Consider the following 21,726-nt stretch of genomic DNA (forward strand, 5'->3'; position numbering starts at 1 on the left):
AATATGTGGCACTGAAAAAACTGGACATCTACACACAAAAGGATGGACTTAGAACTTTACTCCACATGAAAAAAAATGAATTGAGAATGGATTAGGATTAAAAAGCCATGGCAAAACTGTCACACGCTAAAGATAAAAACAAAGGTAATTCATGACTGCGGACTTGTCAATGATTTCTCTAAATATGGCAACTAAGGTATAGAAAACAAAAAGGAACACCAGACATCATAAAATTTTAAAGCTTTCATTAGTCTAAAGCATGGAATATAATATAATTAATACAATGGCAGAAAATATTTGCCCAGTGTATACTGGGAATCTAGTATTTAGAATATGTACAGAACATGTACAACTCAACAACAAAAAGAGAAACTCAAAAAGTTTCTGGACTAGCCACTTCTCAAAAAAAATGATAAAGCATAGGAAATGGCATTCATCAGCATTAGCCATTGGGGATATATATATACATATATATATATAGAGAGAGAGAGAGAGAGATACATACATACATATATATATATATATATATATATATCTCAGAATCACAGTAAGACACCACTTTACACCAATAGATCCTCTACCCCCCCCACTCCCTCCCCGCAACACATAGCATCCAGCTGTGAGGAAATAAGAATTCTCTTGCATATTACTGTGAAAATATAAAATGGTGCAGTCACTATGAAACAGTTTCATAGTGTTTTCTCAATGTATCAGTTTGACTAATAGGTGTTGAAATAAAAACTTATAGTAGTCATTGTTAAGAAAACAAAAGTGAAAACAACACAAATACCCATCAACAGATAAACATAAAAACAGGCTTGGAATGGTAGATGCTTGCCTAGCAATGTTAGGCCTCAATACTGATACTGAATACTTCAACCTCAAAACAGGAGAAAAAAGTTATACAAATGAACTTGGAAATTCTCACATATAAAAAATTGCAAGTATTCCGGGCATCAATTATGGACTACTATTTGTCAAAAGTCACGCTGGGTGCTGGTGGCGCAAGCCTGTAATCCTAGCTACTCAGGAGGCTTAGATCTGAGGATCACGGTTCAAAGCTAGCTCAGGCAGGAAAGTCCGTGAAACCCTATCTCCCATAAACCACTCAGAAAACCAGAAGTGATGCTGTGGCTCAAGTGGTAGAGTGTTAGCCTTGAGCTGAAGAGCTGAGGGACAGTGCCCAGGCCCAAGGTTCAAGCCCCACAACCAACCAAAACAAACAAAAAAGAGTCTGAAGTTACACAAAGCACCAATTTGGTGAAAACAGGTTAAAAACCTGGAAGTTGTAGTTATTTGGAGATGACATGTTCACCCCAAAGGCTCAAGTTAAAGTCTTTGTGAAAGTGATTGAATCATAAAGGTTCTAACATAAAGGGATTAATCCACTGGTGGATTCATAACTGAGTGGGCTAGTAGGAGGTGATAGAAACTGTAAAGTGCAGGGGTAATTAGAGTGTGGAAGTCACTGAAAGCATGCCTTTAAATTAAACAAATAACAAAAATCAAGTACATAGTTGGAAACACATCATGAGACACTGAACACTAGATCCATAGTGTAATGCAACCATGCAGGGTATCTAGAAAAGTTTGAAGCTCACGCTTTAAAATTGCACAGGCCCACTTACTATAGAATCAATGAATTCCTGTTTCATTGACAAGAAAGAGAAAAGGAATATGAGAAGAGTTTGGGGACTGCTTAGTGGTAGAGCAGTTGCCTGTTAAGAAAAAGGCCTTAGATTGATCTAAGACACAAGAAACTCAAAGAGAAGAGGAAGGAGAGGAGAGGAGGGGAGGGGAGGGGAGGGAAGGGGTGAGGAGAGGAGGGGAGAGGACAGGAGAGGAGAAGAGAAGGGGGGAAGGAAGGGGAAGGGGGAGGGGAGGGGGAGAATCACAGAGAGAGAGGGAGAAGGAGGGGAGGGGAGAGGGAAGAGGAGAGAGAGGGGGAGAGGGAGAGGAGATGGAAAATTCAGGCCAATAAAATTCTGATTCTCAGAATCAGAAAGTCCTATGAGGACTTTCCAGTTTAATGTATCCGTATTGCCAGGTGTCTGATTTTTTTTTGGGGGGGAGGGGGGAGGTCCGGTCATGGGGCCTGAACTCTGGGCCTGGGCGCTGTCCCTCAGCTCTTCACCTCAAGGCTAGCGCTCTACCACTTGAGCCACAGTGCCACTTCTGGCTTTTTTTCTTTTTGCTTATGTGGTGCTGAGGAATCGAACCCAGGGCCTCAGGCATGCAAGACAAGTGCTCTACCACTGAGCCACCTTCTCAGCCCAGGTGTCTGATATTTTTATAACTGACTGCTTGGTCAGAATCAAAATCTGAATTTTTGAAGAAGAGAACAGTAATATTTCGTGCTATCCATTTAGACACCAAGGTCCAGATAACAATTTATGCAACTTTTTAACCCTTTCCCACAATTCGCTTAGAAATCCCACTCATGGGGCTGGGAAGGTGGCTCAGTGGTAGAGTGCTTGCCTTGAATGCATGAGGCCCTGGGTTCGATTCCTCAGTACCACATAAGCAAAAAGAAAAAAGCCGGAAGCGGTGCTGTGGCTCAAGTGGTAGAGCGCTAGCCTTGAGCTGAAGAGCTGAGGGACAACGCCCAGGCCCTGAGTTCAGGCCCCACGACTGGACCCAAGAAAAGAAATCCCACTCATATCTAACATGCTGGGAAGCCATGAAATCCCTATCTTGTTAGCCAAAGTGTGCAAAGGATGCCTTGGAAATCTCAGCTGAGATAGTTTAGTGAGAATTTTTCAGCACATATGAGTAAACTGGAATATAACAGAGCTGTTTCCTTCTCCTAATCTCAGAGACAAAGGCTAGAGAACAAGGCTACAGGCTCTTCAAACTCCTAGATGGTTGAATGCTCCTGAATGGGGACTTGGAGAGCCAGTGGCCCCAAGTTATACAAAAATGGTGAACCTGAGAGACTGGACTTGCCCAAAGCTACCCAGCAAGTTAGCAACAGAGGCTGAACTGAAACTCTGATTCCTCACTTGCTCTCACTCCATGCTTTGAGAACAGACTTAGATTAGGTCTGACTGTGCAAAGCCACTGTAGGTGTCCAGTAGAGACTAGGAGAAGAAGTAATCTTCCTTCTCAATCCTTTAGCTGCTCTGTCTGACCTACCAGTAGAGAGCATTCTCTAGACTTGGGGGCTGATCAGAATCCTAGATGCTGAGCAAGCATACTTTCTTTTCCCAAGCACTAGAGATACATGACTTATGTTCAGGACAAGTTCAGGTCACAGGCTTTGAACCAACCATCTTTCCTACTTCACCAGTGGAGGCAAAGCATCACTAATGTGTGACAGAGTCCACAGGGGACATCGCCCTTACTTTCACCCACATTGGCAGGATCTAGCTCTCTGTGGGGACTGGCATGTGAGAACTGAAAGTGAATGAGTCCTAGCATGAGATCTAAGAGAAATGTGGGCTTGGGATCATTTCATTTGATCTCCTTGGTGTTCCTCATGTAACTGAATGCATCCTGGTTAGTTATTGAGATAGAAATAGAGTGGTGAGCCTATTTAGGTCTCTGGTTTCTACTACATTTTGTGATGAGTTTTCATTTGAAATCATAATGTCACTGAAAATCATTGCTATTTTCCTGCATCCAGAAAGGATTCTTCAAGCCCAATTCCACCACATCTATTCATTCCATAGAATCATTTGCATTACTCTAGAATTTCCTCCAAATCATGTGTAAGTGCTCACTACATTTGTTCTACAACCAAGGTTTCTTTTTCATACTGTTTAGTATTATTTTCCACCAGTGCCTCAAACTTGGTTCAACTTCAAGGAATACCATTTGTCCCCTAAACATTCCAGAAAGGAGGATCATCCACATGCCTGTTGTTGTTCAGGGTTTCTTTCTTACTCAATCCCAATTGATTCATAAAAAACTCAATCTTGGGCTGGGAAGGTGGCTCAGTGGTAGTAGTGCTTGCCTTGCATGCATGAGGCCCTGGGTTCGATTCCTCAGCACCACATAAATAGAAAAAGCCGGAAGTGGCCCTGTGGCTCAAACGGTACAGCGCTTGCCTTGAGCTGAAAAACTGAGGGACATAGCACCAAGGCCCAGAGTTCAGGTCCACGACCGGCAAAAAACAAAAAAACTGAATCTTTTTCTCATATGGCTTTTGGGAAAGAATTCCCATCTGACATAAAATTGCACGGAACCCATATAAGTGTCCCCTCACTTGTGGATTTCCTCCAGGCCCTAGGATGTTCAGCCCCAATCTTTCCAAATAGCTCCCTTTCATTTTTTTTCTTCCCTAGGCCCTCCCCACCCCTCTAGATCATTGAGGAGCACAGCATTGTTATGTAACAGGCTCACCCTCCCTTTATACCTCAGGAGCTGCTGAAAGCCTTCAGCCTCAGCATGCACTGCTCCTGGGCAGCCTGATGGGAATCTTGATGTCTTAGGGACAGTCTAGCCTACCTGCTACCGGACGGACTGCGTTACTTTGGCGCAGACCTCCCTTTCTCATGAGGGCTGCCTGGGCCCAGGGCCTTCTGCCTGGAGCTCCCTGGCTGCCTGTTCTCTGGACGCTGCTGTCCCCTGCCTGCTGCTCCTATGGCCCACCCGGATGGCGCTTCACATCTTCTGAAATTGTCATCCCCAGGAAGGTGCCCCATAGAAAGGGCGGAATTAAGATGCCAGACCAGCTCGCCTACAGCATGCGCTTCCGGGGTCAAAGACACGTGTTCCACATGAAGCTCAAGAAGAACTTGCTGCCCAGACATTTACCTGTTATTACTGACAACAACCAAGAAGGCATGCAGGAGGACTATCCCTTTCTCCCTGGAGACTGTTACTACTACAGCTACCTGGAAGGGGTCCCTGGATCCCTGGCCACACTGGACACCTGCCATGGAGGTCTGCGTGGAAGGATACAGGTGGATGACTTCACTTATGAAATCAAGCCACTGGAGACCTCTTCCACATTTGAGCATGTGGTTTCTCTGCTCGTGGCGGAAGAGAGAGGAGAGGCCAGCCAAAGGTGTGACATTGGAGAGGAAGAAACCAAACCAGTATTTGAAGACCTCGAACTGCTTGGAAGTCCTAGAGCAGGCACCTATTATTTGTGGCGGAAACATCCAAAAGACACGCGAGTTATGTACATCGTTTCTTATTCCTACATCAACCACTTCAAAAATCAGACCCTTGTACTGGAGCATGTAATGATTATAAACAGCATTGTAGACAGCATTTACAAACCAACTGGTTTTAACATCCGTGTGCGTTTCGTGTTGCTCTGGGATACTACAGATGGTGTCAGTTTGGAAATAGGCAATGCATTTGCCTTCTTAAGAAATTTTGGGAGGTGGATGCACAGCACATGGCAACATAGAGTTAGTCATAGCATCTCAGTGCTTTTAGCAGGACAGCTGATTGCAGAAAAGAATCATTATGCTGTTCAGGGAGCAATATGTAGTGGTAGGTGGGCAGTATTGTTTGTGACTGCAAGAAGATTTCATGTATTTTTGGCTTCGACTATGATAGCACATACATTAGGTCATCAATTTAATATGCCACACGACTCACCTCATTGCCTTTGTTTTCGAAGGACCCATTGTCTCATGACTCCTGTGCCAAATCTTCAAGATACAATTAGCAATTGTTCTTTTCCAGCAGTGCACCAATGGGTTCTTAAATGGGACACTTGCATGTGGCAGCTGAATGTTCCCTATGAAAGTTTTCGTTATGTAGCTCCTCGTTGTGGAGACAAGATCATAAATCAACTGGAGGACTGTGACTGCGGCTCCTTCAAAGAATGCTCCAGTGATAAGTGTTGTGGGACTGACTGCATGTTCACACCAGGCTCCAAGTGTAATGAAGGAGACTGCTGCCTGGACTGCAAATTCTCTCCCCCTGGAACGATTTGCAGAGACATAGGGGGTATTTGTGATCTGACAGAATACTGTGATGGAAAATCGGAGAAATGCCCAAATGACACTTACATTCAGGATGGAACCCCATGTTCCCCACGAGCTGTTTGTATGAGAGGAAACTGCAGCGATCGTGAGACACAGTGCCAAGCCCTTTTTGGACGCAACATAAAAGATGCTGCAGCAGAGTGCTATAAACAATTGAATATGATTGGTGACCGATTTGGAAACTGTGGGGTGAAGTCCCAACTAGGAGGACCTAGACTTGTGAGATGTGGCAAGGAAAACTTTATGTGTGGCATGCTGCACTGCAGTGGTCTGTCTAGTATTCCGGGGGGAGGGGAGCACACTGCTTTTCGCCATCTAAGTGTGCGATACGAGCAAGTAGAGCACCATTGCTTTGGATATGATGCACACTTTGGCTCAGAGCTGCCACAAATGGGTATGGTAGTGGATGGTGCAATGTGTGCCCCAGGAAGGTTCTGCCTTCAGAAGAACTGTACCTCTCATCTCGATTTGAATTTTGACTGTGATGTGAGAAGATGCAATTATAAAGGGGTGTGCAACAACAACCACAATTGTCACTGTATGCCTGGCTGGAAACCACCAACCTGTGAAGAGAAAGGAGAGGGAGGTAGTGAAGACAGTGGCCCACCCACAGGCAGACAACAACGTCTTCGAACCTATATACATGTGGATATGCACAGAATAATCCCTCTGATGTTAACTCGTTTAATTCTGTGTCTGCTTTCCATTCTTGCTGGTGGAATCCCAACTCTCAAAGAGGCTGTATCAAGCAGCTTAGATAAAGATGAAACATAAATGTGTACATATTCAGATGACCCACACTGTGAACTTACAATTGCATACTGTAACTTCCTGGAAGGAATAGTCCATGATTCCTGTGACAGTTACACCATCATTATTCCATCTTAGGTGTCATCTTGAAATAAAATGACTGTGAGATTTAAAATGGGTCTTGTTTAGATTCACTTCACCCTCCCTGCTTTGCTTCCTCCCTCTCTCCCTCACCCTCTCTCTCTCTCACCTTACCTCCCTCCCTTTCTCCCTTTCTCCTTCCCTTCCTGCCCCCTCTTCCCTTCCTCCCTCCCTCCCTCCCTCCCTCCGTCCCTGGCTCCCTTCCTTCCTCCTTCCTTCCTTCCTTCTGTGCTGGAGATCAAACCAGGAGCTTGTTCCTACCAGGCAATGACTCTACCACTGTGCACTTCCCAAACTCTCCACATTTGTCATACTCCTACAGATGAAACAGAAACTTCCACATTCACTAGCAAGTTGGCCTGTGTTTGTTTATTTAGCTATTTATTTATATTCTTGTTTTTAAATTTATTGTAAAGGTTATGAACACAGGGTTATAGTACATAACTAAGGTAATGGGTACATTTCTTTTTAAACACTGGCCTGTGTATATTTAAAGTGTGAGTTTTAAGCTTCTCTGAAAGTCCTGAATTGCACTTCATTGTATTAATTTGCATGAGTTTTAAGTGTCACCATGTGCTTCCAACTCAAATAAACTAGATTTTTCTTATTTGTCCATTTTGTGAGTGCAAAACCTAAGCATCAACAGTGATATTTGCCGCCAGGCACCGGAGGCTCACACCTGTAATCCTAGCTATTCAGGAAGCGGAGATATGAGGATCCCAATTCAAAGCGAGCCTGGGCAGGAAAGTCTGTGAGACTCTTATCTCCAATAAACTATCCAGAAAACCAGAAGTGGTATAGTGGCTCAAGTGGTAGAGCACTAGCCTTGGGCAGAATAGCTGAGAGGGACAGTGCCCAGGCCCAGAGTTAAAGCCCCATGTCTGACCAAAAAAAAAAAAAAAAAAAGTGATATTTGCCAATGATATGCATGGAGGACAATCAGAAACTTTTCTCTCTTATTTGCCAGTACTGAGCTTTGAACTCAAAGCCTTGCACTTTCAAACTAGGCTTATTCTCTGCAACTGAGCCATACCTCTTTTCTGTACTAAACTTTTGTGTTACAGCCATCTAGAAAGTCAATCTTTCAAGGACTATATTTAACATTTGGAGATGATTTGACTACTCTGGACACAGACAACTTTGATTACAGCACCAAAAGAAAAGTCTGTTATGTATTGGCTATGTGCTAGCTGCTGCCTCATTACTTATTGTTATTTGTGTGTTTCCAAAGTCTAGAATAATGCATGTATAATGTCGTTGATATAATTTTATTAAACCATCACATGATGAACAATAGCCTTTAATATAACACTTTTAATGCTTGGGGTGTTTCAAGTCATAGGATTTCATGTATAGAATCTCAGAATTACCTCTGCATAGCTTCACAGGCAACATTGAAGTGAAACAGGCCGAATCCCTGTGGGAGGGGGCACAGAGGAGTCTCATAAGTGATAAGGGTTGTATTCTTTGAGCTGGGTTTTATAGTTCCTACCTGTAACCCCATCTGTGGGAAAGAGGTTGGTAGAAGCAGCACAGTCTACACGTGACCTAGGCAAATAGAGCCAATCTGAAAACTAAAGCAAAAGGGACCAGGGGATTGAGTCAAATGAGAGAGCATTTCTGTGGCAATTGTAAGGTCCTGAGTTCAAACCCCATTCAAAAAAATCCCAAGAATTCTTTTTAAATAATGAAGATCCTTTGCCAAATCTCCTCTTCAAACTAAAGCATCTAGATTGGAGTAGCCAGCACATGAGCGCGAAAGGTTGCAAGAGCATGGGATCAGAGGGTCGCCACCCACCTTACACTTTGCCTATTTTTGGGAGCTCTGTTGCCTACCACTTCTTGTCCGGGAGGATACTGAAGACTCAAAGTGAGTCTTGTGCTCTTTTCAAACAGCAGGGTTGCATTGGCACCTGACACTAACATAATCTAAAAGCAGTCAGGAGTACCATTCCTAACAACAATGTTTTTTTCTGGTCAAAGGCCATTATTGAAACCACAAACTGCATCTCAGAAATACAGTCATTTTGTTTCCATTTCAGCAGCCTGGCTGCCAAAGCTTGGTATCTGTGGGCTCTGAAGACTCCCCTCCCTATCATCCTCCACCAATAGCTGCTCACAAATTCATCAATTAAAACTATTTATTTTGGGGCTGGGAAGGTGGCTCAGTGGTAGAGCACTTGCCTTGCATGCCTGAGGCTCTTGGTTCAATTCCTCAGCACCACATAAGCAAAAAGAAAAAAGTCGGAAGTGGCACTGTGGCTCAAGTGGTAGAGCGCTAGCCTTGAGCTGAAGAGCTGAGGGACAGCACCTAGGCCCAGAGTTCAGGCCCCATGACTGGACCCAAAAAAAAAATTTATTTTGGGGCTGGGAAGGTGGCTCAGTGGTAGAGTGCTTGCCTTGCATGCCTGAGGCCCTGGGTTCGATTCCTCAGCACCACATAAGCAAAAAGAAAAAAGCCGGAAGTGGCACTGTGGCTCAAGTGGTAGAGCACTAGCCTTGAGCTGAAGAGCTGAGGGACAGCGCCCAGGCCCAGAGTTCAGGCCCCAAGACCGGACCCTCCCCCCAAAAAATATATATATATATATATATTTATTTATTTATTTTATATTTTGGGTAACTGTTTCCCTTAAGCTTTTTCATCTGAAGTATTATCAGTTTTGGTGTGGTTTACTTGGTTCATTATTCTTCTCAATAGTGATCTGTTTATAATTTGAGGCAAGGTAAGATTTCCCAGTTTTTCTGATGATCTGAATGGAATATATTTGATGTTTCAAGTTAAGTTTCATAACCCCTAACAGACAATAAGGTCAATCAATATAAAGCATCAATTACCTGAATACTCTTTTTTTTTATTATTGTGAAAATACCATACAGAGGGGTTACAATTACATGGGTAAGGTAATGAGTACATTTCTTATCAAGCATTGTAGCCTCCTTCTTTGTTTCCTCTTCCCATCCCTTCCCATCCCTCCCCCCTCCCCTGTCTTCCTCCCAGTTACCCCCTGTGCCAAAGTTGTAAAGTTTGTTTTTCGACATAATGAGTTGTACATCTCATTGTTACAATGGTCAGACTGTATCCCTATTTAAACAATTTGTTTTTTCCCTTCCCCTCCACAAATTATACCAACATCAAATACAAAACAGGGGTTATACCATGGGGGAGGGACATACAAAGCAACAAAGAAATATCTTATAAATCTGTTAGAAACAATAGCAAGAATGAAAAAAACATTTGAGTCCTTATCTTGGGGTTAATTTCGCCTAACAGCAACTTATCTGACTGTTTCTGCTTGTCTCAGACATATACTAGTTATTGCAAATAAGGGAAACCCTGGGACCTATGTTTCTTTGGGCTTGGCTTACTTCACTTAATATAATTTTTTCCAAGTCTTAGCATTTCCTAACAAATGGGGCAATGTCATTCTTTCTGATGGAGGCATAGAATTCCATTGTGTATATATACCACATTTTCTTGATCCATTCATCTACTGAGGGGCATCTGGGTTGGTTCCATATCTTAGCTATGGTAAATAATGCTGCAATAAAAATAGTTGTGCTGGTAGCCTTAGTATGGTTTTGTTTGTGATCACTTCAGTAAATGCCCAAAAGTAGGATTGCTGGGTCATAGGGGAGCTCTATGTGGAGTCTTTTGAGGCACCTCCGTACTGCTTTCCAAAGTGGTTGAACAAGTTTACAGTCCCACCAACAATGTAGTAAGGTTCCCTTCTGTCCACATCCCCTCCAGCATCTGTTGTTATTAGAGTTCTTGATTATAGTCATTCTAACTGGGGTGAGGTGGTATCTCAATGTTGTTTTGATTTGCATTGCTTTTTTTTTTTTTTTAAATTTAATTTAATTTTATTTGTGAACATACTGTACAGAGGAGTTACAGTTACATGGGCAGGATAATGCGTACATTTCTTACCAAGCATTGCAGCCTCCTCCTTTGTTTATCCTTCACATCCCTTCCCAGCCTCCCCCCTCCCCCCCTAATCCCAATCCTTCTCCTTCCCCCCCCCCCCCCCCCCCCGCACCAACGTTGTAAAGCTCGTTTTGGACATGACAACTTGTACTTCTCATTGTTGCAACAGGTCCACCTGTATCCTTAAACAACTGGTTTTTCCCCATCTCCTCCACAAGTTATACTGACATCAAATATAGTGAAAGCAGGGGTTATACTGTGGAGGAGGGACATACAAAGCAACAAAGAGATAATCTTATAAATGTGTTAGAAACACATGCATGAAAGAAAAAAAACATTAAAATACACATCTAAGGGTTCATTTTCCTGACATCACATTATCTGACCTTTTCCGCTTGACTCATACATATACTAGATATTACAAATAAGGGAAACCATGGGACCTACGTTTCTTTGGGCCTGGCTTACTTCACTTAATATAATTTTTTCCAAGTTTTTCCATTTCCTAACAAATGGGGCAATGTCATTCTTTCTGATGGAGGCATAGAATTCCATTGTGTATATATACCACATTTTCTTGATCCATTCATCTACTGAGGGGCATCTGGGTTGGTTCCATATCTTAGCTATGGTAAATAATGCTGCAATAAACATAGTTGTGCTGGTAGCTTTAGTGTGGTCTTGTTTGTAAACATTAGGGTAAATGCCCAAAAGTGGGATTGCTGGGTCATAGGGGAGCTCTATGTGAAGTCTTTTGAGGAACCTCCATACTGCTTTCCAAAGTGGTTGAACAAGTTTACATTCCCACCAACAATGAAGTAAGGTTCCTTTCTGTCCACAGCCCCTCCAGCATCTGTTGTTGTTAGAGTTCTTGATTTTTGCCGTTCTAACTGGAGTGAGGTGATATCTCAATGTTGTTTTGATTTGCATTGCTTTTATGGCTAGGGAAGTTGAGCATTTCTTCATGTGTCTATTAGCCATCCTTCTTTCTTCTTCAGAGAATTTCTCTTTAAGTCTTTAGCCCAGTTATTTATTGGGCAGTTGTTTCTTTGAGGATTTGTTGTTGGGGGATTTAATTTTTTTTGTGTTCCAGGTATATTTTAGATATGAGACCCTTATCTGTTGTATGGCTAGTGAAGATCTTCTCCCAATCCGTGGGCTTTCTATTGATCTTGCTAGCTATGTCCTTTGCCATGCAGAAGCTCTGCAATTTCATGCAATCTCATTTTTCCAACCTTTCTTTGATTTGTTGTGTTTCTGGGTCTCTATTAAGAAAATTTTGGCCTGTGCCAAGGAGACCTAGGGTTTCTCCTATTCTGTCCTGTAATGTTTTCAGAGTGTCTGCTTTGACTCCAAGGTCTTTGATCCATTTGGAGTTGATTCTGGTACAGGCTGATATATAAGGATCTAGCTTTAGTTTTCTACAAGTGATTAACCAATTTTGCCAGCACTATTTACTGAAGAGGCTGCTTTACTTCCATTCTATTTTTTTAGCTCCCTTATTGAAGATTAGATGGCTATAGGTCTGCAGGTTCATTTCTGGGTTTTCAATTCTATTCCATTGGTCCTGAGGTCTGTTCTTGTGCCATTACCAAGCTGCTTTGATTATTATGGCTTTGTAGTAGAGTTTGAGATTTGGTATTGATATTCCTCCAGCACTGTTCTTTCTGTTAAGGATCGTTTTTTGCTATACGGGGTCTTTTAATGTTCCATATGAATTTTTGGATTCCCTCTTCTATTTCCTTGAAGAATGAGATTGGAATATTGGTAGGTATTGTACTGCATTTGTAGATGTCCTTGGGAAATATTGCCATCTTCATGATGTTGATCCTTCCAATCCAGGAGTATCTGAATATTCTTTAGTGACTAGTAGGTGCCCAAGGATTGAGGCACAATACATCCCTTTGTCAATACAATTAAAATGCCTCAGTCAGCATCACAAGGTAGAAAACTTGGGAGTGACATTTAAAGATTTTTTCTTCTTGTTTTTAGGGTTTTGTCTATTCATTGGAAGCTGATCCTTAAACTCAAGTGGTTACAGGCAGCAGGAGATGTGGAGGAGAAAGAGCAAGGAAACAAAAAAGAAGATAGTGGTCTGGAAAGCAGGATGTTGAGAAAGAAGAATCAGAGGCAGAAGGAAAGGAGAAAGTCTTTGGATGGGGTCTTGAACTCAAGGCCTTCCCCACCTGGACTTTCTGGCTCAAGGCTTCTTTTGAGCCACATCTCAGGCCAGGCATTTTCCTTGACCATTGTAGGTAAAGTTTCATGAACTTCCTTCCCAGGCTGGCTTCAAACCTCAATCCTCAGATCCCAGCCTCCTAAGTAGCTAGGATTATAGACATGCTGTGGCTTTTTTATCGCAATGGAAATAAGCTATCCATGTCTGACACCTCTCCTACTACATTTTTCTTCTAAGGACTCACCAAAATGCACAAATTTGATAAGCTTCAAGAAAACTAGAAAGCCATTCTAGTTCCATACTGTGCATTGTGACATCCTAGCATGAAGAGCGTAAGTGAACACAATGACAAACTTTTTGCCAGATAATTTTATCTAGGACAGATCTGGCCAGGTGATTATGTCGATTAGGCATTTACACAGTTCATAAAGTTGGAGATAATAGAGGAGGCTAGATCTATGTTAGAAAATTCAGCTAAATTGTGTGCTCAGGAAAAAACTCTCAAAAACACAAGAAAAACATGGACTTGAGAATGAACACTGGTGACCTAGTGAATAACCAAAGCTATAACCTCCAGAAAAGGTCAGGAAAAAACAGAATTTGCATGTCCACTCAAGGAACTGAAGGTTCTCTGATACATATTCTTCTTGATCCAAAAAAAAGCAATTTTGAGAATTTGTCTACTTTTTCCCATGTGAGAAGTACAGGTTTTGCCCCTATGATCTGTTGGTGGGTTCCTAGGCTGATTTCATAATTTGGCTATTTTGAATAATTCCATGACCAACAGGTATGTGTGAATATTGCTGTAGTAAACTAACAGTGATTCTTTTGGTACATGTTTACACTAGTGTCATAGCAGGATCACAAGGAATTTCCATTTTCCTTTTGGAGGACACTCCAAAAGGAGGAAAATGAGGAAATTTCATTTTCATAGTGGCTAGTCTAATTCACATTATTACCAGTAATTAATAATGGGTTAAGTTTTTTGTCCTGTAATTGCTAGCCATTTTCTATATTGTTCCTTTTTTAATAGGCATTCAGATAGAGGTGAGTTGATGTCTCATTGCAGTTTTGATTTACACTTTCCTGATAGATAAGGATATTGAGTATTTTTCACTGTTGGCTTTTTTTTTTTTTTTTTTTTGGTCAGTTGTGGGGCCTGAACTCTGGGTCTGGGCGCTGTCCCTGAGCTCTTCAGCTCAAGGCTAGTGCGCTACCACTTATGCCACAACACCACTTCTGGTTTTCTGGTGGTTTGTTGGAGATAAGAGTCTCACGGACTTTCCTGCCTGGGCTGGCTTTGAACCATGATCCTCAGATCTCAGCCTCCTTAGTAGCTAGGATTAGAAGTGTAAGCTACCGCAACTAGCTACCTTGACACTCTTATCTCTAGGTAACCACCAGAAACCTAGAAGTAGTGCTATGGCTGATAGATTAGCTTTGAACAAAAAGAGGTCAGGGACAGTACCCAGGCCCAGAGTTCAAGCCCCATGACCAACCAAAAACCAAAAAACCAAAAAAACAAACAACAACAAAAACCAAAACATGTTGTTCCTCTGCTGGTACTTGGCACTCTGACATATCTAGCATATCAGACCCTATGATTTGGGAGGAAAAGCAGTACCTAAAGCACACTGGACATTTTAGGGTACTCCTTTGGATTACATAGTCTAAAATACCATTTTACCCAAGGCCTCTGTCCAAAAAATGCATGTTATACCTTTACTTCAGAGTACCAAGGATCTGCACTATAATCCGATGATGCTTGTTTTCCTACCACCAATACCTCCACAGAATCACAGATAAAGGGTGTCACAGACTTTATGAGACAAAGGATGGTTTATCTTACCATCACAGCTTGGTTCCACAGCAAGGCCACGTACTACTTTGGTTCCTATTCAGTCCAGACCATCTTCATTATCAACTAACATATAGGCAGCATATTCTTTTAAGATAATGACATATTTGCTTTAAGAGTTCAGAGAAATTTATAGGAAATATTGCCTCTGTGTTTAGGGCAATGTTTCTGTGTGTGTGTGTGTGAGAGAGTGAGAGAGAGAGAGAGAGAGAGAGAGAGAGAGAGATGGGGCTTGAACTCTGGGCCTGGGTGCTGTCCCTCAGCTCTTCAGCTCCAAGCACTCTACCACTTGAGCCACAGTACCACTTCTGGCTTTCTGGTGGTTTATTGAAGATAAGAGTCTCATGAACTTTGCTGCCTGGGCTGGCTTTGAACCATGATCCTCAAATCTCTGCCTCCAGAGTAGATAGGATTATAGGCATGAGCCACCAGAGCCTGGCAGGGCAATGCTTCTTATACACCCCCGTGGGCTCTGTACATCCTCCAATGTCTGTGATCACCCCTAATAATGCCCGTAAAATGGCATTCAGAGGTGAATCTTTTCCACCTCTGAATGCATGTCATTTCATTATACTCCCCATGAACTACCAAATCACACTACCCCTGCCCCATCAACATGGATGACTACTTATTAACTGAATCACTGTGACTGCATTATATAAATTTCTTTAGAGGATATAATACCAAAGACAAGTGAGTTAACCTAACCCTAGGGGAAAACCTATAGATAAGAATGTGTGTGCTGCCAGGCATCAGCTTACGCCTATAATCCTAGCTACTTAGGAGGCTGAGATCTGAGGATCAGGGTTCAAAGCAAGGCAGCAAAGTCCATGAGATTCTTATCTCCAGTACACCAGAAGACTGGAAGTAGCACTGTGGCTCAAGTGGTAGAGTGCTTGCTTTGAGCTGAAGAGCTGAGGGGCAGTGCTTAGGTCCAGAGTTCAAGCCCCATGACCAGGAAAAAAAAAATTGTGTTATCCAGGATATGGAAACAAGATTTTTTCCCCCTTCTTTGCTGTTTTTGTTTTTCTTTTCTTCTTGTCTTCTTATCTGTTTTTTGGGGGCAAATAGGGTACAGAAATGGAGGGAAAAAGGATGAACAAAGGAAACAGAGGTACTCACCAGACAGTACCCTGTATGTTTAAAATGAACTATACAACTTGTGCATGGGGATGGAAAAGAAAGACTGGGGGAGAACAAGGGAAGGGGTGACAGTGTCCAAAAAGAAATGCACTCTTTGGGGCTGGGAAGGTGGCTCAGTGGTAGAGTGCTTGCTTCCCATGCATGAGGCTCTGAGTTTGATTCCTCAGCACCACACAAACAGAAAAAGCTGGAAGTGGTGCTGTGGCTTAAGTGGTAGAGCGCTCGCCTTGAGCTGAAGAGCTGAGGGACAGTGCCCAGGTCCAGAGTTCAGGCCCCACAACCAACAAAAGACCAAAACAAAACAAAACAAAGGAAGAAATGCAATCTTTACCTGACTTATATAACAAACCACTCTCTACATAACCTTTTTTTTGTGTGTGTGGGGGGGGGTCCAGTCGTGGGGCCTGAACTCTGGGGCCTGGGCACTGTCCCTCAGCTCTTCAGCTCAAGGCGAGCATTCTACCACTTGAGCCACAGTGCCACTTCCGGCTTTCTTTTTTGCTTATGTGGTGCTGAGGAATCGAACCCAGGGCCTCATGCATGCAAGGCAAGCGCTCTACAACTGAGCCACCTTCCCAGCCCTCTACATAACCTTTTTAAGAACAATAAATTTTTAAAGCTGGACTCTGGCCTATGGCTCAAGTAGTAGAGTAATAGTCTATAACAAAATAGTTCAGGAACAGCACCTACACCCTGAGTTCAAGCCCCAGAACCAGCACTAAATGAATAGATAAATAAATCAGTAAAAATGTGGGCCTGACTCTACTTTATGTAGACTTAAATTAATGTGAGATATGTATCTTCATATTCAGAAATCTGGATGTTTCCTTCATACATTAAACTATTAATAAGCATAAAAAATGTGGGCCCGAAACAAATAATAAAACTTAGGACAGAAATTAATGATAAGATACCACAAAAAGTATACAAATAATCAATAAAAATGGATGTATGAAAAATTTGATAATTTCCAAGCTAATTTAATGCCAAGAAAGGCAAGAGCCAACTCAAACCAACAAAATTAGAGATGAAAAAGTAAATATCACAAGTACCAATGAAAGCCAAAAGATCATGAGCAAATATTTATAGGACATATATTCGAATAAGCTATAAAATCCAGAAGAAATGTATAAATTACTAGATGCACATGAGCCACCAATCTTAACCACAGTGATATAAAGCAATTAGAGGTATGAAAAGCCATGAGATTGAAGCAGTAATAGTCTCTCAACAAAGAAGATCCCAGGACAGACGTATTAACAAGCAAATTCTTTCAGATAATCAAAGAGAAACTATTACCAATAATCCTGAAACTATTCCATGAAATAGAAAAAGAAGCAACAGAACTGAATACATTCTGTTTAGTTACTGAGATAGAACTACAGTGGTGAGCCTATTTAGAAATCTGTTTCTACTATATTTTGTGATGAGTTTTCATTTGAATCACCATGTCAGTGAAAATGATTGAAATTTTCCTGCATCCAGAAAGGATTCTTCATGCCCAATTCCACCACACCCACCTTAGGATACTAATCCCAGCATTACTAATTCCATAGAATCACTTGCACTTTCTTAGTACTTCCTCCAAATGAAATCATGTAGAAATGGTCATTCCATTTGGCCTGTTTTCTTTCTCTACTAGTCATATCTGTGAGATTCAGCCCTGCTCTTTCCACCATCAGGAATTTTTCATGTCAAAAGAGAGAAACATCTCAATGATCTTGGCTGAATCCGTTTGTTTCACCTGTTAAAGGCTGGGTTCTTAGTTTCTAGTTGATGCTGTAAAGGCAGGAATGACGTTGCTGTGCACATTCCCAGATGAACCTATGGGTATAACTTCCTAGGATTACAACCCATTGTCTCTGACATATGATAGGTTAGGTTGAACATGAAGAGCAACTCTTTGTTCTTCAACCAAGGTTTCTCTTTCAAACTGTTTAGTATTATTTTCCACCAGTGCCTCAAACTTGGTTCAATCAATGAATACCATTTGTCCCCTAAACATTCCTGAAAGGAGGATCGTCCACATGCCTGTTGGTGTTTAGGGTTTCTGTCTTAAATACTCAATCCCAATTGATTCCTAAAAAACTGAATCTTTTTCTCATATGGCTTTTGGGAAAGAATTCCTATCTGACATAAAATTGCACGGAACCCATATAAGTGTCCCCTCACTTGTGGATTTCCTCCAGGCCCTAGGATGTTCAGCCCCAATCTTTCCAAATAGCTCCCTTTCATTTTTTTTCTTCCCTAGGCCCTCCCCACCCCTCTAGATCATTGAGGAGCACAGCATTGTTATGTAACAGGCTCACCCTCCCTTTATACCTCAGGAGCTGCTGAAAGCCTTCAGCCTCAGCATGCACTGCTCCTGGGCAGCCTGATGGGAATCTTGATGTCTTAGGGACAGTCTAGCCTACCTGCTACCGGACGGACTGCGTTACTTTGGCGCAGACCTCCCTTTCTCATGAGGGCTGCCTGGGCCCAGGGCCTTTTGCCTGGAGCTCTCTGGCTGCCTGTTCTCTGGACGCTGCTGTCCCCTGCCTGCTGCTCCTATGGCCCACCCGGATGGCGCTTCACATCTTCTGAAATTGTCATCCCCAGGAAGGTGCCCCATAGAAAGGGCGGAATTAAGATGCCAGACCAGCTCGCCTACAGCATGCGCTTCCGGGGTCAAAGACACGTGTTCCACATGAAGCTCAAGAAGAACTTGCTGCCCAGACATTTACCTGTTATTACTGACAACAACCAAGAAGGCATGCAGGAGGACTATCCCTTTCTCCCTGGAGACTGTTACTACTACAGCTACCTGGAAGGGGTCCCTGGATCCCTGGCCACACTGGACACCTGCCATGGAGGTCTGCGTGGAAGGATACAGGTGGATGACTTCACTTATGAAATCAAGCCACTGGAGACCTCTTCTACATTTGAGCATGTGATTTCTCTGCTCGTGGCGGAAGAGAGAGGAGAGGCCAGCCAAAGGTGTGACATTGGAGAGGAAGAAACCAAACCAGTATTTGAAGACCTCGAACTGCTTGGAAGTCCTAGAGCAGGCACCTATTATTTGTGGCGGAAACATCCAAAAGACACGCGAGTTATGTACATCGTTTCTTATTCCTACATCAACCACTTCAAAAATCAGACCCTTGTACTGGAGCATGTAATGATTATAAACAGCATTGTAGACAGCATTTACAAACCAACTGGTTTTAACATCCGTGTGCGTTTCGTGTTGCTCTGGGATACTACAGATGGTGTCAGTTTGGAAACAAAGAATGCATTTGTCTTCTTAAGAGCTTTTGGGATGTGGATGTACAGCAAATGGCAAAATAAAGTTAGTCATAGCATCTCAGTGCTTTTAGCAGGACAACTGATTGCAGAAAAGAATCATTATGCTGTTCAGGGAGCAATATGTAATGACAGGTGGGCGGTATTGTTTGTGGCTGCAAGAAGATTTCATGTATTTTTGGCTTCGACTATGATAGCACATACATTAGGTCATCAATTTAATATGCCACACGACTCACCTCATTGCCTTTGTTTTCGAAGGACCCATTGTCTCATGACTCCTGTGCCAAATCTTCAAGATACAATTAGCAATTGTTCTTTTCCAGCAACGCACCAATGGGTTCTTAAATGGGACACTTGCATGTGGCAGCTGAATGTTCCCTATGAAAGTTTTCGTTATGTAGCTCCTCGTTGTGGAGACAAGATCATAAATCAACTGGAGGACTGTGACTGCGGCTCCTTCAAAGAATGTTCCAGTGATAAGTGTTGTGGGACTGACTGCATGTTCACACCAGGCTCCAAGTGTAATGAAGGAGACTGCTGCCTGGACTGCAAATTCTCTCCCCCTGGAACGATTTGCAGAGACATAGGGGGTATTTGTGATCTGACAGAATACTGTGATGGAAAATCGGAGAAATGCCCAAATGACACTTACATTCAGGATGGAACCCCATGTTCCCCACGAGCTGTTTGTATGAGAGGAAACTGCAGCGATCGTGAGACACAGTGCCAAGCCCTTTTTGGACGCAACATAAAAGATGGTGCAGCAGAGTGCTATAAACAATTGAATATGATTGGTGACCGATTTGGAAACTGTGGTATTAGGTCCCGACGAGGGGGACCTCTGATTTTGAAATGTAGCGAGGAAAACTTTATGTGTGGCATGCTGCACTGCAGTGGTCTGTCTAGTATTCCGGGGGGAGGGGAGCACACTGCTTTTCGCCATATAAGTGTGCGATACGAGCAAGTAGAGCACCATTGCTTTGGATATGATGCACACTTTGGCACAGAGCTGCCACAAATGGGTATGGTAGTGGATGGTGCAATGTGTGCCCCAGGAAGGTTCTGCCTTCAGAAGAACTGTACCTCTCATCTCGATTTGAATTTTGACTGTGATGTGAGAAGATGCAATTATAAAGGGGTGTGCAACAACAACCACAATTGTCACTGTATGCCTGGCTGGAAACCACCAACCTGTGAAGAGAAAGGAGAGGGAGGTAGTGAAGACAGTGGCCCACCCACAGGCAGACAACAACGTCTTCGAACCTATATACATGTGGATATGCACAGAATAATCCCTCTAATGCTAGCTCGTTTAATTCTGTATCTGCTTTCCATTCTTGCTGGTGGAATCCCAGCGCTAAAAAGTGCTGTCACAAATCACATAGTTAAAGCTGTACCTGAAGAAAAGCCACCCAAGAAGCCACCTAAGTAAATATTCATGGAGCTGTATTATGGACTCACACTGTGACTAGCTGGAAGGAATAATCTATGATCACTCTGACAATTACATTGTGTTTATACATTCTGAGTTGTCATCTTGAAATAAAATCATGGAAGAGTGAAAGTCGGACTTTGGTTTTAAATATATGCCACACTTCCTTTTTGGTTTCTTTTTTTTTTGGGGGGGGAGGGGTCTGGTTGTGGGTCTGAACTCTGGGCCTGGGTGCTGTCCTTCAGCTCTTCAGCTCAAGGCTAGCACTCTACCACTTGAGCCACAGCGCCACTTTCAGCTTTTTTTCCTGCTTATGTGGTGCTGAGGAATCGAACCCAGGGCCTCAGGCATGCAAGGCAAGCGCTCTACCACTGAGCCACCTTCCCAGCTCCCCTTTGGGTTCTTTTATCTCACTTTACCTCACCTCACTTTTCCCTTCTCTCCCCTTCCCTCTCCTTGCCTTTCCTTTCCCTCACATCCAGTGTCCTCTTTTTTTTTTTTTTTTTTATCTATATCAGTCTAGGCCTTGTTCTTGTCAGGCAACTGCTCTACCACTGAGCATTCTCCAAACTGTCCTCATGTGCCTTTCATCTCTCCTGTAGATGAAACAGGAACTTAGATTAACTATCATGTAGGCTTGTGCATATTTAAATTATGAGCTCTAGATACCCTGCCTCATGTTTACGTTGCGTTACAAGGAGCTAGTATTAACAATTTTATGATTTGTTTCCAGTTCATTTGTTTTATTATTTGTCCATTTTTGTTAATGTGAAACATAAGCATAAAGAGTGGCATTTGCCAGTGATATGTATGGGAGGCTGTAATAAACTTTTGTGTTATAGCCATTTGCAGTTTCCATAGTGGTTCTGAAACCTACTATGTAGTTATAGGAAAGTGTTAATCTACTAGAATTTCAAGGACTATAATATTTGGAAATTATTAAACCTCTCTGGACATAATCAAAATCGATGACAGGCCCTAAGGAAAGTAAGTTTTGCATCTGGTCTGTGCTGGCTGCTGCTGTATTTCTGGTATTTTTTTTTTTTTGTGGCTATTTTAAATTTG

At 42.5% G+C, this 21,726-nt stretch overlaps 2 protein-coding genes across 2 annotated transcripts; both read left to right on the forward strand.

The window, feature by feature from the left end:
• The first annotated feature begins 4,496 nt into the window (after positions 1–4,496).
• On the forward strand, positions 4,497–6,722 carry LOC122118874 (disintegrin and metalloproteinase domain-containing protein 20-like). The gene has a single exon (XM_042692843.1). It carries the CDS (start codon positions 4,497–4,499, stop codon positions 6,720–6,722), a length of 2,226 nt encoding a protein of 741 aa, XP_042548777.1.
• An 11,683-nt stretch (positions 6,723–18,405) lies between these two features.
• LOC122118875 (disintegrin and metalloproteinase domain-containing protein 20-like) lies at positions 18,406–20,661 on the forward strand. Its single transcript, XM_042692844.1, has one exon. It carries the CDS (start codon positions 18,406–18,408, stop codon positions 20,659–20,661), a length of 2,256 nt encoding a protein of 751 aa, XP_042548778.1.
• The last annotated feature ends 1,065 nt before the right edge of the window (positions 20,662–21,726 follow it).

This window comes from Dipodomys spectabilis, unplaced genomic scaffold (genome assembly GCF_019054845.1).
Source record: "Dipodomys spectabilis isolate Male_0828 unplaced genomic scaffold, ASM1905484v1 ptg000157l, whole genome shotgun sequence".
NCBI lineage: Eukaryota > Metazoa > Chordata > Mammalia > Rodentia > Heteromyidae > Dipodomys > Dipodomys spectabilis.